The sequence below is a fragment of the Anas platyrhynchos genome, chromosome 1, assembly GCF_047663525.1.
Source record: "Anas platyrhynchos isolate ZD024472 breed Pekin duck chromosome 1, IASCAAS_PekinDuck_T2T, whole genome shotgun sequence".
Classification (NCBI taxonomy): domain Eukaryota; kingdom Metazoa; phylum Chordata; class Aves; order Anseriformes; family Anatidae; genus Anas; species Anas platyrhynchos.
In genome coordinates, this window is record NC_092587.1 from 28,864,067 (window position 1) to 28,878,264 (window position 14,198).

General features: G+C 35.3%; 1 protein-coding gene across 5 annotated transcripts in view; it reads left to right on the plus strand.

The window, feature by feature from the left end:
• Positions 1-14,198, plus strand: part of DOCK4 (dedicator of cytokinesis 4) — a 247,477-nt gene that overhangs the window by 169,727 nt on the left and 63,552 nt on the right. For all 5 annotated transcript variants that reach the window (XM_038185208.2, XM_038185199.2, XM_038185205.2 and 2 more), the window contains exons 24-26: positions 4,812-4,939; positions 7,108-7,242; positions 11,198-11,296. In XM_038185208.2, the coding sequence (XP_038041136.1) occupies positions 4,812-4,939; positions 7,108-7,242; positions 11,198-11,296 (362 nt within the window). The remainder of the gene's footprint in view (positions 1-4,811; positions 4,940-7,107; positions 7,243-11,197; positions 11,297-14,198) is intronic.

The window sequence follows — 14,198 nt, forward strand, 5'->3', positions numbered from 1 at the left end:
AGCTCTTCTAGTAACAACTACAGAGATGTTAAAAGATGTCAACAGCAGTTTTGTGCCAGGCTCCTATGAAAAATTAGCAGGTAGCACTGTACTTCTTTGCACATTTTTCCATATATACTACTGTGTAGTAAGCTACATTTGGTGTCTAAAAAGTAACAGATGTTGGTTTTCCTGCTGATAAAAACTAGCGGTTTTATTTTTGCCTCTTGGTCAGTCTTCCAGTTTGCTGGTATTTTGGGTGTATACCTTTGGATGCATCCCTGTTGCCACTTGTGGAGTGGCCAAATTGGTGACCGACATATATGCCTGTACCCAGAAAATTTTCTACCTTTGTCGTTTCTGATACATCAGTAGTCTACTATTCTTGTTTGTTGTCTTTTATACATTAGGTATCGTTATAACTTGCTTTGGGGAAGAGTTAAGGCCAATAACAGAGAAATGCATCTTGATGTAGTTAAATGGCAAATAGCAGACCAATAACTTTGTTTGTTTCTAAAGGTACTGATTGGAGCTTGTGAATTTAATAGCTAAGAAAACATGAAATGTGTAAGTGGGACATCTAGGTCTCTTCCTCCAAAGAGAAAGAATTTTATTGGAATCACTGTGGATCAATTCCCAGAAGAGAGATTACATTAGTGGGGTAAACAACTAGAAAAGGAAAATATCATAATGATTAAGTCTGTATCATAGACCAGTTATAGTGTGGATTGCAGCTCTTTATCTCATGGTAGGTGTTCTTACATACCAGAAATACGTCTTCTTAGAATATGAGGATTTGAACCTCTATTCAAGAAGAGCTGGGTAAGACTTTCTCTATTAGTGAGGCAAACTGTTAAAGATAAATAAAGGAGGAATTCAATTCTCTGACCATTTACACTATAATTATCATATATGCCAAAAATTAGAAACCTAGGAAAAATGCTGAGTTGTTGTTTTAAGGACATCTTCATGTGTTTATTTAATTTTGTTCATATGAAAATTTCTGTTTAATATAGAATGTATTTCTTACCTGCTTTTTTATTATTTTTCCTTATTTGTCACTGAAATCTACTATCAATAGATTAGAAATGTGACAAATCTCTACTTATTTTCTTTCTGAGACTGACTGCTTCCCCTAGTCTGTCCCCTTGAATGAGTTTATTTGAGAATTGCATCCTGTGTATCACAGGAGAGTGTACGTGTTGGAAACTATGTTTCTGTAGCCACTCAGAGGTGAATATCTAGATGCAATCAGTAAGAATAATTTAATATCTTTGAAATAGCTCACAGAGTTGTTGATATTACATGTTACACTTACTATTGAAATGAAAAAAAAAATGCTAGCAAGATCAGAGAAAGATACTATTAACTGATAAGGAGGTTCAGGTTGGGAGCTCAGTATTATGTTTTCCCTCTGATTCCACGAATTTTTCAAAAGGCTCACAACTTCTTTTTAATAACAGTTGTAACATATTTTAGTGCTCATTGCAAGCTACCATTAACACACACTTCAGAAAACTAACTCAAATTTTTCAAAATGTAAAGATTTTATAAGTTGATCCATAGATTTTTCTTTTTTTTTTTCTAGTACTCCAGGATCTTTTTCAGATTAATTAGTATTTCTTAATTTGTCTTCCATAGCAATTTATTATTCCTTGGAGTAGTCTGTGTATGTGTGCTTATACACCCCAGCCTCTTGGGGAAGGGGTGTGTGTATGCATATAAAAATCAGCCTTTATTAGCAAAGACCGGAAATTATTTTGTAAAAGCCATGCAAGTAATTCTTTGCATCTATGGCACTGAGGAGTTTCTCAGCCATACCCATGTTTTTTCTGCAGCACTACAGGCAATTTTGAAAGCAGTTCTTCATAAAGGTTTGAAAAATGACTGAGAACAGTGACATGTCAGTGCAGTTGCAGAACAGGGATATATGTTTGGTTTGGAATTGAAGTGCTGACTTTGTTTGGCTTAAGCATTTTCTTCTCCTACATCCCCCAAGTACAGTGGTTCTTCCAAGCAGGCAAGCATAAATTGAATAGGTGCAAATAAAACTATCAAAAATAAGAGCAACTTCCTCACTTTTCACTGTTCAAGAGCTTCTCACTGTTTATTTAAAGATGTCCAATTAGACTAGTTCTTGTTCCAAGTAGGCTGAAGTTTTGACCATCTGTTCAGATGTACTCATTGAAATGAATATCATCTTTCTAAGCTTTAAAATACACTGGAGTGCAGAAAACTTTGTATGTCTGTGCAGGTGCTTTACCATTAACTGAAAAGCAAGGGGGAAAGTTGTGCTGTGGGTTTAATGTTTAATGTTAACCTAGCTTTCACAGGAAAGGCACAAGGATTGCCCAGAGTGGTCTCTCTTTCCAGTCATGCCAAGCACGAACTTGAAAAACTCAATGTCATATTTTTTTCTCTCTGTATAATATTTGCAAAGGACAAGTATTAACATTTTAAACAGTCAGCTAATTTGGCTTTCTGAACAGAAGAGAAATTAGGACAGTGACTGATGGCTAGGAGTTCTGATTATTGCACCATTCCCTGCACTCATTAATTTTATTATACACGGTGGCTGACATTGCAGCTGGCAATTTTTATGGAAAAAAATAACCTGAGACAAGTGGTGTATGCAACGTTCTCAAAACTTACCTGCATAGTCCTTGGCTGAGCCTGATCAGAGGTGAAGATGTTAGCTGTCCTGTTCTGTGTTATCGCTACATCTCTCGTCTAAGAGGTCTCTCCTCTAAAGAGGTCAAGACGGCGAGGTGTATAGGTTACGGGCTTACAGGGAGTATGTACAAAGCTGTGTTATATGTGGTTGTCAGTTCAGTAAGAGGTACTGTTATCTCCAGTATATAGTTGCAAGTCGTAACATGTTTTTTGCTAATCCACTTGATAAACCACATTTTCTGATCATATTATGGAGCTTTTGGAAAAATGGGACAGTCCAAACTGTTGACTGAGGATGCTCAGCTATACCTGAGACACTTCAGGCTATACAATATGGAAGTTGATTATTTACAAGTCAGGTGTTGCCACACATAGTTTCTTTGGTCTTCTAAATGGAGTTCATAATGCCAGGAAGCATATGGAAGCATTCTGTGCAGTGCACAGAGGAGGGGGCACCTCAGAAAATGAGGCACCAAATCCTGCAGGTGCTCATCAGGATGCTGCCTGGAATTAATCAGGATGAAACACCTTGGTACAGGCTGCTACAATTTTCTCCTTGCCTTTTGGGCTAAGGGATTGGAGTTGTAGCTGCAGGAGGACCTGAGGACCTGCTGTCCTCAGAGGATCCATGGCCTGCAGGGTAAGGCTCACAGCAGCGGTGTGTGAAGGAGGTACCATAACTGCTCTGTGACTGTTGTGTAGCTGAGTGGTGATTCAACTATTGGCCTGGGAATGCTAAGCATGAAATACCCATTCAAAAACAGCAGACAAGCTTTTTTTGAAAACAAGAATATATTTAAATAGTTTGTACAAATCAACTTGTATCTATGATTTTACTTGTGTTATATGCATAATTAGACAGTGAAAACAAGGGAATAATGAGAAAAACAAGGTAAGTGCTATATTTCAGCAAATGAAGGAAACATTCAATAAATAAAATTCCAGAATAAACCTAATTTTTCTCCTTCCTGGAAAATGATAGAGGTGTAATATTTGAAGGGAGAAAATGTATTTATACAAAGATGAAACCTGGAGTTTTTCCTGGTTGGAAAATTATTCTAAAGGAGAAATTTTTCTGCTAGATAAATTTAATTTTTAGGAAATAATTACATTACAAAAGGAACTGAGTAGATGTGTATATATTTAGATAATGTAATATAATCATCTTTAAAGTTTTAATAGAGGAAATAATTCAAGTATACTTCTATGAAAGCATCTTTTCTCAATTAAGGAAAAGATCTAGAAACAAACAAACAAAAAAATGAGAACAGATAACACCCATTCCATTTGTCAAGTTGCAAATAGGTGTTGAATAACACCTTTATAACAAGTTTAAGAGTTAGGACTTTCCCCATTTAACATTGTCTTCACTTATAAGAAAAAGAAGCAAGAAGAAGTAGCATGTTAATGAAGTTCTTGCATCATTTTGAGAGAATTCAGGACTAAAAATAGCACCAAAGAGCTGTGTTTAGAAAAGGAAATGGTTAGAGGAAAGGCAGATTATTCAATGTAGACACCAGTAGTCTAAATTGCTCATACTCAGTAGGAGTGAGGAATCTGGAAAAGCACAAATCCTGAAAGAAGTCTGAAAGTACTGCTGGTCCATAAATTAGGACTCATTTGCAGAATAACAAAACTTCAAGATAAAGTCTGTTGTGACCTTAACATGCAAAGGGATCCTGTCACATAGCAGGAAAGGCTAGAGCATAATTCCACATCATTTTGAATTTGAGTATTATTGTGCTATGTTTCTTTCTGCATGGTAATTATATATAATATAATAAATAAAATAATAAATATATAAAAATATATAATATAAATAAATATATAAATATAAATAAAATATATAAATATTTTAATATTTAAAATATAAAAATAAATACATAATTTCCGTTACATTGCACACAGTGGTGTTTGTCTCTGTCCATGGTACAACATAAAGCCTTTTCAAACGTTGTTCATTCTTCAAATATTTGATTTTGTTTGTTATGATATTATGATGTAAAGGCTTCCACCTATCAAAACTGTCGGTTTAAGCAAGTAAAAACTTTTGCTTATCAGAATTAGAGCTCTGAACAGAAGACTTATTTGAATATCTGTATTAAAATGAAATGATTCTGCTAGAAGCTCCTACTCATAAAAGTTTTTGTTTATTTCAGATTCTCGATATATTCTTCTTCCAGTAGTTTTACATCATCTCCACATGCATTTACAAGAACAGAAGGATCTTATAATGTGTGCACGTATCCTTAGCAACATATTTTGTCTCATCAAGAAGAACAGCTCAGTAAGTAAACAGCATGTCACAGCCACGAGGTACTGAACTTCTTTATATGGCACCCAGTAATGACAGAAGCTGGACCTTGACCAAGAGCATTTTAAAGAATTCTCTGTGTAATGAGTCAAACGTAAATTTGATTTCTCAGGCACCTTTTCTTTCCATGAAAGAATACTTCAATTGTGGCATGTTATTTTTTGCCAAGCTTTGTCTCTTTTTGAGTGTTGTGTTGGACAGAAAGAAACCTCCACTTCTTTGTTGAGGTATGGGCTATTTATCATGAGCTGTTTAGTCATAGGGGACACAAAGATGATATAGGGAAGGGATTAGTATGAGTATTGCAGGAATTGTACTTAGGGATTAGTTGGTAAATTTTGTGGCCTGTATCTAATGTTTGTGTTTGCAAATTCATCTGAGAAAAATGCGTATGAGAGCTAGATGAGGTAGGTCTGTTGCAGGCATGAAGATGATGGTGAAGTTCTGACAGGCAAAGGGATGTAAGACAACAAGAAATAAACGTAGCTTGTATTCAGTGCAGTACGTACAAACCAAGGCTGGCACACCTTACACTGTAATGCATTGGTGAGAACTGTTGTATGTTTCTTCATTTCATACTACTGTTAGAAATTAAAGTTTCACGGTCACTGATTTGGTGCAGATGTGACCTGCAGCTTTGGCACTGCAATGTTCTTATTGCAGCTGCTCCTGGATTAGTGTTAGTACCCCTTCACAAGAGAAAGGGGTGGATGATTAGCATAGCTGTGGTTTTGGACTAGGACAAAGCCTGGTCTTAACTTCAGGAGATCTTTCATTTGGATTCACCAAGTTGCTCTGATCATGAACTCTAGAGAAGTATGTAACATAAATTGATGTCTACGTAAAACTTTCTCCAGTGAGCAGGATACATAAATGTTATTTTCAGTAGTCTTTGAGTGACAGAGTATTAACAACTTTCTGACTGCCACTTGATTTTTGTGGATCAGTTCACAATATTATTCCTTCTGTGGTGATCCAGATAATTCAGAGGTTGATGAAACAAGTGAATTTAAGTGACATCTCTTTGAAAAGTGATTTTTTTTTTCTTTTCCTGTTGGCCATTCTAACAGTAGTTTGTACATGAGTTTTGTACATCTTGAGACAGCAGTTCCTCAGTACACTGAATATTGTCTGACTTCATAAGTAGCAAAGTTAACAGTTGATTGACACTAGATGAAGTGACAGAGAACACGGCCATGACACTAGACTCATCTTGAGTCCAAACAGGAGTTTTGAGTTTTGTTACAAATCATATGCTTAGGGTGTGTAGGAAGGGAAAAAAAATCTCACTCCTACACCTCAATGCCGACAAAGTTGAATGATTCTGTTTGTCAGCTGAATTTTAGCTTGGTTGTGTGCATTTGATTATGAAGTGTTTCTTTCTGCAAAGAAATGTCATCTTAAATTGTGGATAAAATGGTTCAGATGAAGATGGTGTTGTCTGCTGCCATGGAGACAGAAAACATTGCTGAAACAGGGAAAACATATTTTCGTCTCATTTAAAAGGGAAAAATACAACTTGACTTCATCAAGTCTTTTCTTGTGTCTAATTAAGGTATTCATGGTCTCTCTTGGTGGTGAACACTGGTTTCTTTGTATTGTTGTTGTGTGTGTACAAATTGTAGGCTTACATAAATGACTAATTTGTTTGTGCTACTCAGTTGATGGAAAGCAATGTATCTGGTCCTTACTGCTGAAGCAGGTCTTGAAGGTTGAGCACCATCTGTTTGTTTCTAGTGATAGTTTCAAAGTGTGAAAACAGAATTCTACTTTTTGGACTTTAAGCCTCTCTTGGCAATTTCCCCAGGAAATATATGGGCATTATGTATAATTATCCAGACTGAAAAACCCGTCTATATTATTCTAAACATTAATTGAAAATAGTTGTGTTAATTTGATGAATGCTTATTTATTCAAAGTCCCTGTAACTGTCCTCTGCAATTCAATACAACGTAATTAATTGAGAACTGTAAGGTAACATCAGTAGAATTAAATAATATCTCAACTTGATCTCAAGTAAAACATTTGTAACAAAGCTTATATTGCAAAGCTTCTATTTGCTTCTAAAGCCACATCAAAAGAAATAAGCCTGTGGTCACCTTTCTGTTTTTATAACTTAAATGTTTTATTGATTATTTAAGGAAAAATCTGTCCTGGAAGAAATTGATGTGATTGTAAACAGCCTACTAGATATTCTGTTAAGGACAATACTAGAGATCACCAGCCGACCGCAGCCATCAGGCTCTGCTATGCGCCTCCAGTTTCAAGATGTGACTGTAAGTTTCTTATAATGAAATACCTCATAACTGTCACTATTAAATTCATGAGAATTCTGCCTTTGTATTGTTATTCAATGGTAAGATTTTGTGTATTAAACAGAGAATGAGCAGAACAGAGAGAACTTATTGCACTTTATTCATTTTCAAATTATAATATTTTTCATTATATTATTTATATTTTGTGACCTTAAATTAAAAAAAAAAAAAAGTAACTCTTGAGGTTATTTCAGGTGAGTAACTATTTCACTGTTTCTTTTGTTGAGATTTTCAGTAGCTTTCTGAATCTCTCACTAAGTTTGAATTGCTGAGAGTGGATACTCCTGAAAGAGTATCAGCTAATAGCAATTTACTTCCTAAGACACATACATTTTTACATGATGAAACAGCTCTAAAAATGCCTTCAGAATCTGTGATGCTAGCCTGTATCAATCCAAATTTATTAATCACAAGTCATTCTATGGTTCTCTGGACTGAGCATTTGAATTTCATTTCTGTCACTTGAGGTAGGGCATAGAGGATGGATTTAGAAGATTAACGAATGATATTTTGGTCAATGTGATATAACAACTCATGCAAATTAGAGTGTTGAAATTGAGCCATTGATGAAATAAAATGAAGAATTACTTTGCTTTGTTTTCAGCAAGGTTCCCAGTTTGCATTTGAAGGACAAATCTCTTCTAATATGGCAGGGGATATGACCCCAGTATGAAGTAAGGGGGTAACTTTTTGTGAAGAGAATATACTATGCATTGTGATTTACCATCTCATTATACAATTAATTCATTGCCTTATTTTTACATTGTAACATTTTTATTAATGAACAGATGGCTGCTTTCCAAACTAGAATTTCCTCTGAGATGAAACATTTGAAAAAGCATTTAATACCTGTGAAATAAATGCATTGTTGCCTTTTTTGTTTGTTTATTTTATCCCACAAAGAGCAAACATTATTTGAAGTGTTTTTGAAGCTGACCAAGTTCTGTAATAGGATAACACCAAGCTTTAATCACTGTGGTTCAGTAGGACTATACATCTAAGAGTTTGGGTTTTTTATCTGTAAATTATAAAATTACAAATGTACTCTGTGTGGCATATCAGACCATTACAAGAAAGCTCAGCTGAAGCAGGGGTTGTAGTATTAGACTCCTAGTGCAGCAAAGCTCTGAGCTTATTGGTTTCTTCTGATATATCCGCTCGCTTTCAGATTAAGTTTTAGTAAAGCACCATGACAGCCTAATTCTTTCACGCTATCAAAAATTAGACTGAAAATACTTTCAAGTTGCAAAATTTTCTTTTTATGCATAAGAAAAGCCATGTCATTGTCACCACAGGCATCTGAAAGAATACTTAATGTGGAAGTGACTCACAGCACAGCATAAGGCAATTACATACATTTATGTAGAAACATCATGCAGCATGGGCTTATGGCAATGCATAGAGCCAAATTCTTGGAACTATTTGTAGAGCAAGTATGATGAAGTACCCGATGCAAGTACAGCCGTAGAGTCTGTTCCAGTGTGTTACCAGTATTTCAAGCTGCACCCATCATAAAATATCCTTTGTGAGATGTATCATGGCAGCACACTGGATAAAATTCTATCATACCTTTTTTACCAGATATAATCTTACTTTTGGACATAGTCCCAAACTTATTGCAGTGTGATCTAATAGGTCCACAGGTCACTGTTTTTCTGCAGTTCATAAAGAAAATAAAAAACATGGCTACGGGGGGGCGGGGGGGGGGGGGGGGGGAGGGAGGAGCAGCGTTGCACTAATTAACATTGAATTCAATGGAATAGTGAAAGTGAAAATTATACTTTAATTGCTTTAGGATATCAATGATTTGGATCTGTAGGTTTTCTTAATAAAAATGTAGTAGCGGAGAGCAAACCAATTAGAGCAAATCTTTATTTATTTGAAATCTTGGAAGTTTAGTCCTTGAGAGTTTAAATGAATTGCAATTTAATTGTCAGCTTCATGTAGTTTAATACATGAGACACAGAAAACTACTTCAGGATTCTACCTAAATGAATTTGGGTTTACGGCTTGGCTCTATTTAGGGCAGTAGGATCTGGTCCTCATGTTCTTTATCAAGGCAATTTTGTTTGTAGAGTTTGCTTCTGTGCATGACTGACATATCCCCTCACTAGTTAGTCTGTGGCTAGCACTGGTTGAAATCTTAACAAAATATATTTTCATATTGAGTTCAACAAATGCAGCTGAATATTCATTGTTGTTCTAAAAACTAGCTGCCTGTATAGCTACCTAAATTTAAATCAAAAGCTCAAATTTAGAAGTAAGTTAACAATTAGCTAAAGCTGGTACCATTTTAAAGCTAATCTGTCTGTCAGCTGTAATGGTACAGCTTTCTATAATAGACTGTGATTTTTAGTATACTCCTCTAAGTCAAAGTAAGTGTGGAATCATAGAAGGTAACTAGAAAAGGTGACTAGAAAGGACTGCTTCAAATGCTAAAGCAGGAAGGAAAGTGTTCAAAAGATTCATACACAACTTTTGTCACTCAAGCTGACAATCAGGTAAACTTAGACCTTTACTTACTTTTCATATTTTGGCTAATTAGACAAATCTGACTGGTCTCAGATTTTATAACTGGAATAAAAGTCTCCAAAATTTGCCTATTTAGATGAGCCTACATTATGTTAAATAGCATGATAAAATCATATTGAGACTCAATAGAATGAAACTGCAACTCTTAAAAAATAATGATAAAAGACCCAGGTCTTCTTGCTCTCTGAAAAGAACCTGTTAGGATTGGAAATAGTTTTTCAGCTACCTTATGGATATTTACAAGATAACAGCTGTAACCTTGCTGGTTAGGCCGAGACCATGAAGATTAACATACTTTATAGACTTAGGATGTTGTTTTGAGAAAGCTGTGCCCATTGTAAGCAGCAATGGTTTTGCAGGAAGGTCATTAATTTGGGATCATTACTTCAGTGTAGAGTATTATTATGGGCAAGGCATACTTGTTAGTTTACCACTGTGTTGCCTGCACCTGGCATACCACCAAGTATCTAAGGTATAATCACAAGTGTATTAGCCCTTCCAATGTAAAATCCAAAACAACCATTTCTGTGAAGACATGTTCCTTTATTTTATCTTGCTTTCTGTTTTTAAGGAAAGACAGAGGAAAATACTCCCAAAATTTCACTTGAAAAACTAGTGAAAGACAGCATTTTAAAGGAATGTTTCCATACCCATTTGTTTTCCAAGTCCTGTTCCCATTTCTGGTAGTTAAGGGCCAGAGTTTATTTCCCATTTTTGAACAAGTTTGCAAGATACTAGAATTTTTCTTCTACAGCACTGGGATGCAATCCAGACCCTATGATTAAGTTCCATTTATATATGTATGTGTGTAAATATATATATCTGTATGTTTAATGAGAACTTCCACTGTAGGTCCAAGAAAACTTTTTATCAAAACATTTTCAAATTTCGTCCAGTTGTATAAATGACTTTTCTTTTTTGAGAAATATGGTATTTCAATTAGAAAAGTTTTGAAAAATTCCCAGCTATTTCTTCCCTTAAGGAAAACAATAGTGTTTTTCCCAGAATTGTTGCAAAATACTTTTTTTTTGTTTCAAAACTGAGTTGACAAAGAGGTTGTAATTTTAGCAATCTAAATAATCTGTTTAAAAACAAATACAAGGGAAATAAATGACAAAACAAACTTTTACTGCATTAGCTCTTCTGGATCTAGATTATGCTGTGCAAGCAAACTGTTTTGAGTAAAAAATAATTATTTAAATGGGAAGGAAATTTATAGCTAAATTAACGTATTTTCATTAAGTATGGAATAATGTTTTCTAATTGTCATTAATTTCCCTTGCATTTGTTAATTACTTTAAATGCTTATCATATGACAATTTATAGTGTCTTCTGTATTTGAGCTTAATCTCTCATATGTTTATTCATGGCTTTATCTGAACAGGGGGAGTTTGTCTCTTGTTTGCTGTCACTCTTGCGACAAATGACTGATAGACATTATCAACAGCTCCTTGATAGCTTCAGTACAAAGGAAGACCTGAGGGTAAGTAACAGAACTGTATTTTTACATGTTCAGGTAACAAGTAAAAAAAAAACTTGTCTCTATTTTTGTAAAAAAAACTTGTTTTTGTAAAAAAACTTGTTTCTGTTTATTTCTCTTTTCTCTTCCTCCCTCTTTCAGATATTCCTGTGCTTTGATGAAATACAACAGTGTTTAAATGCAATATGTTTTTTGGATTAGCTAGCTTTTACACAGATTTTCATGTGCACTCGGGGCAACTCTTGTGATGGGACTAGGATTCTATGGCTTCTACAGTGACAATTGATAGAGTAGAGATGGGAGGATTATATAATTGCTTTAAAGCAGTATATAATAGCCTAAAGATGATGCCAGTCTAAGGTTACACAGGTCTGCTTGATTCTTCCTGTCAGCTGTTTGTCTTCTTTTATGTATTTACTTGTTTATTAAGCTATATATGGCAACGGCAAACACACAGCTTGAGAAATGTGTATTCAAATAACCATCTGTTTTTCCAAGGTCCCTTGGCAGGAGGACCTGTCAGACTTGTGATGTTTGTCTGCCCTGTTTCTTCATAGAAGAGAATAACTGCAGAACTTTTTCAGGGCAGCTTTTACCAATTTTATTTATGGACTTACCAGGCTCATGGAGTTGCAGCATTTTTAATTCCTTTTTGGAGGAGAGGGATGGATTAACAGCAACACAAAACAGTTGTTAAGGTTTCCTGCATAAAGACATAACACCAACGCTTCAACTCTGCTAGACCCTGAGAAACAGGTATAGGTCTGCATGTGATCCACATAAGAAATCTTGAGTGATCACTTATGCCCATTATTCAGCCAATGATCCTAGATAGGAGAGTCATGACATCCTGGTGTAACAGTATATTTTTAGATGTTACTTTTAAATTACGATTTTATAAACTTAATTATTGCCCTGAAATGGAGAGCCTAGTCATGGTGCAATTCCAAATTTTCTTAAATTCCTGATAGTTGTTTAGAGATGTTCTGAAGAAAGCATACCATTCACGAGTGCCTTTTCTTTGTAGTGGGGTGATGATACTAAGTTTGAAAGACAGAAAGAAAATAGTACTGAGAGGTTATCTCTATCATGAGTCAAGAGTACTACCTAGGAATTATATAGAGGGGAGGGTTTTTAGACTAGTACTAGACCATCTGTTTTCACCTGGCATAACTAGTATCCTTAGACAATTTTTAATATATGTCGTTGGCAATTTTTTCTGAAAATATTCTCCCTTTTGTTTGAATTCTGATCAGATATGTGTTCGTAGGTTTAGATTTTTAAATTTGCTGAAGGTTTCACGCTTGATTTCTGTGTTTGATGTATCTGTGAGTACAGTGTTGAGTTTATTCATACTTTTGTGCTTCTAGAACATTAAAATCTCTAGAGTTATTGCTTGAATGGTGTTTGATTTGAGACACATTTATATTCCCTGCACACGCATACCCTACTATTATACAAAGACATATGGAAAGCAGCTGTAGCTCGTGCCATCAGCTATCAAAATAGAGGTCGTAAGAACTCAAGTCCAGAGTTTATTTTTCTCATTCTGATCTCACCAAATAAGCATCAACTCCACCAGTGATTAAGTGGCAGTAGGTTCGATGGTAATTAATGCAGCACTGCTTCTCTTCTGAATCTTAAATATTATAAGAAATTGTTTTTTCCTCTCACTTGGAAATATCAAATATCACTGCAATGTGTGACTGACGGGAAGAGGAAAAGATGAGAGCTAATGTGTTAGTCTGACACTGCTATTAATCATGAGGTGACTGCGTGTGTCTTGAACCATCTTCACTCAGAGGGTGGTGAGGCACTGGCACAGGCTGCTCTGAGAAGCTGTGGAAGCCCCATCCCTGGAGGTGTTCAAGGCCAGGCTGGATGGGACTCTGGGCAACCTGGTCTGGTGGGAGGTGTCCCTGCCCATGGCAGGGGGTTGGAACTGGGTGGTCTTTGAGGTTTCTTGCAGCCCAAACAGTTTTATGATTCTGTGCTTCTGTGATCTTGCCACTTATCTCTGTGCTATGCTTTGTTTGCCAAGCATGGAACTTCTTTCATATTTTATACTGCATTAAGAAATGTTCCTTAGGAACTGACGTCAGTATGAGTAAATCGGGATTCAGAAGGTGTAAATATCTGTGATAAGACATTCTTATTTGAGGTATTTTTAGAGACTGAAATAGTAACCATAGTTATTATTCTGGTGGCTAGTATGTATTTTGGGATTTAAGCAGTGGTAAATATCATCAACTTGCTCTATTTTTGAATCCTCTTTCTGCACCATGGTAAGTGATGTCAGATTGGATTGGGTCTTCTGTAAGCCACATTACAAACTACAGATATAATAGAGGGTTTGCAAGTGACTTACCTGAGTGTAACCCAGGCTTTTGAATTGCTGTCTGCTGTTCCTCTTTTTTTTTGACTACCCCTGTTTATAGGTATCTTTCTATTCTGAATGATTGCATATTGATATTACAAAGCGTTTCTTCCTTCTTTGACTAATTCTCAAAATGACTATGTCAAGTGTTTGTAGGAATGCATGTTTGCTCAGCATTTATGCTCCTATTCAAAAACTATCCCCATCAAACCACTTTTCAAAACAAAAATTCACTCATGTAACTACTTGTAAAAAAAGGAAATGAAGATTGTCATTCGTCATCAAAACATAAGTCAAGTTATTCTTTCTGATAACAATCTATACCAAAATTATTAAAGGCTGTTTCCAGCTTGTTCGTCAAGGTATGGCAAAATGGAGTTTGAAGGAATAACATTAAAAATGACAGACATATCTGCATATCTTATATGACACACATCCGAGTGATGATTTAAACAAGTGCTTGTTCATAGAAATATTTCCTCTATTTTTAAATATATTTAGTGTAAGTAATTGACATGTTGACTATTT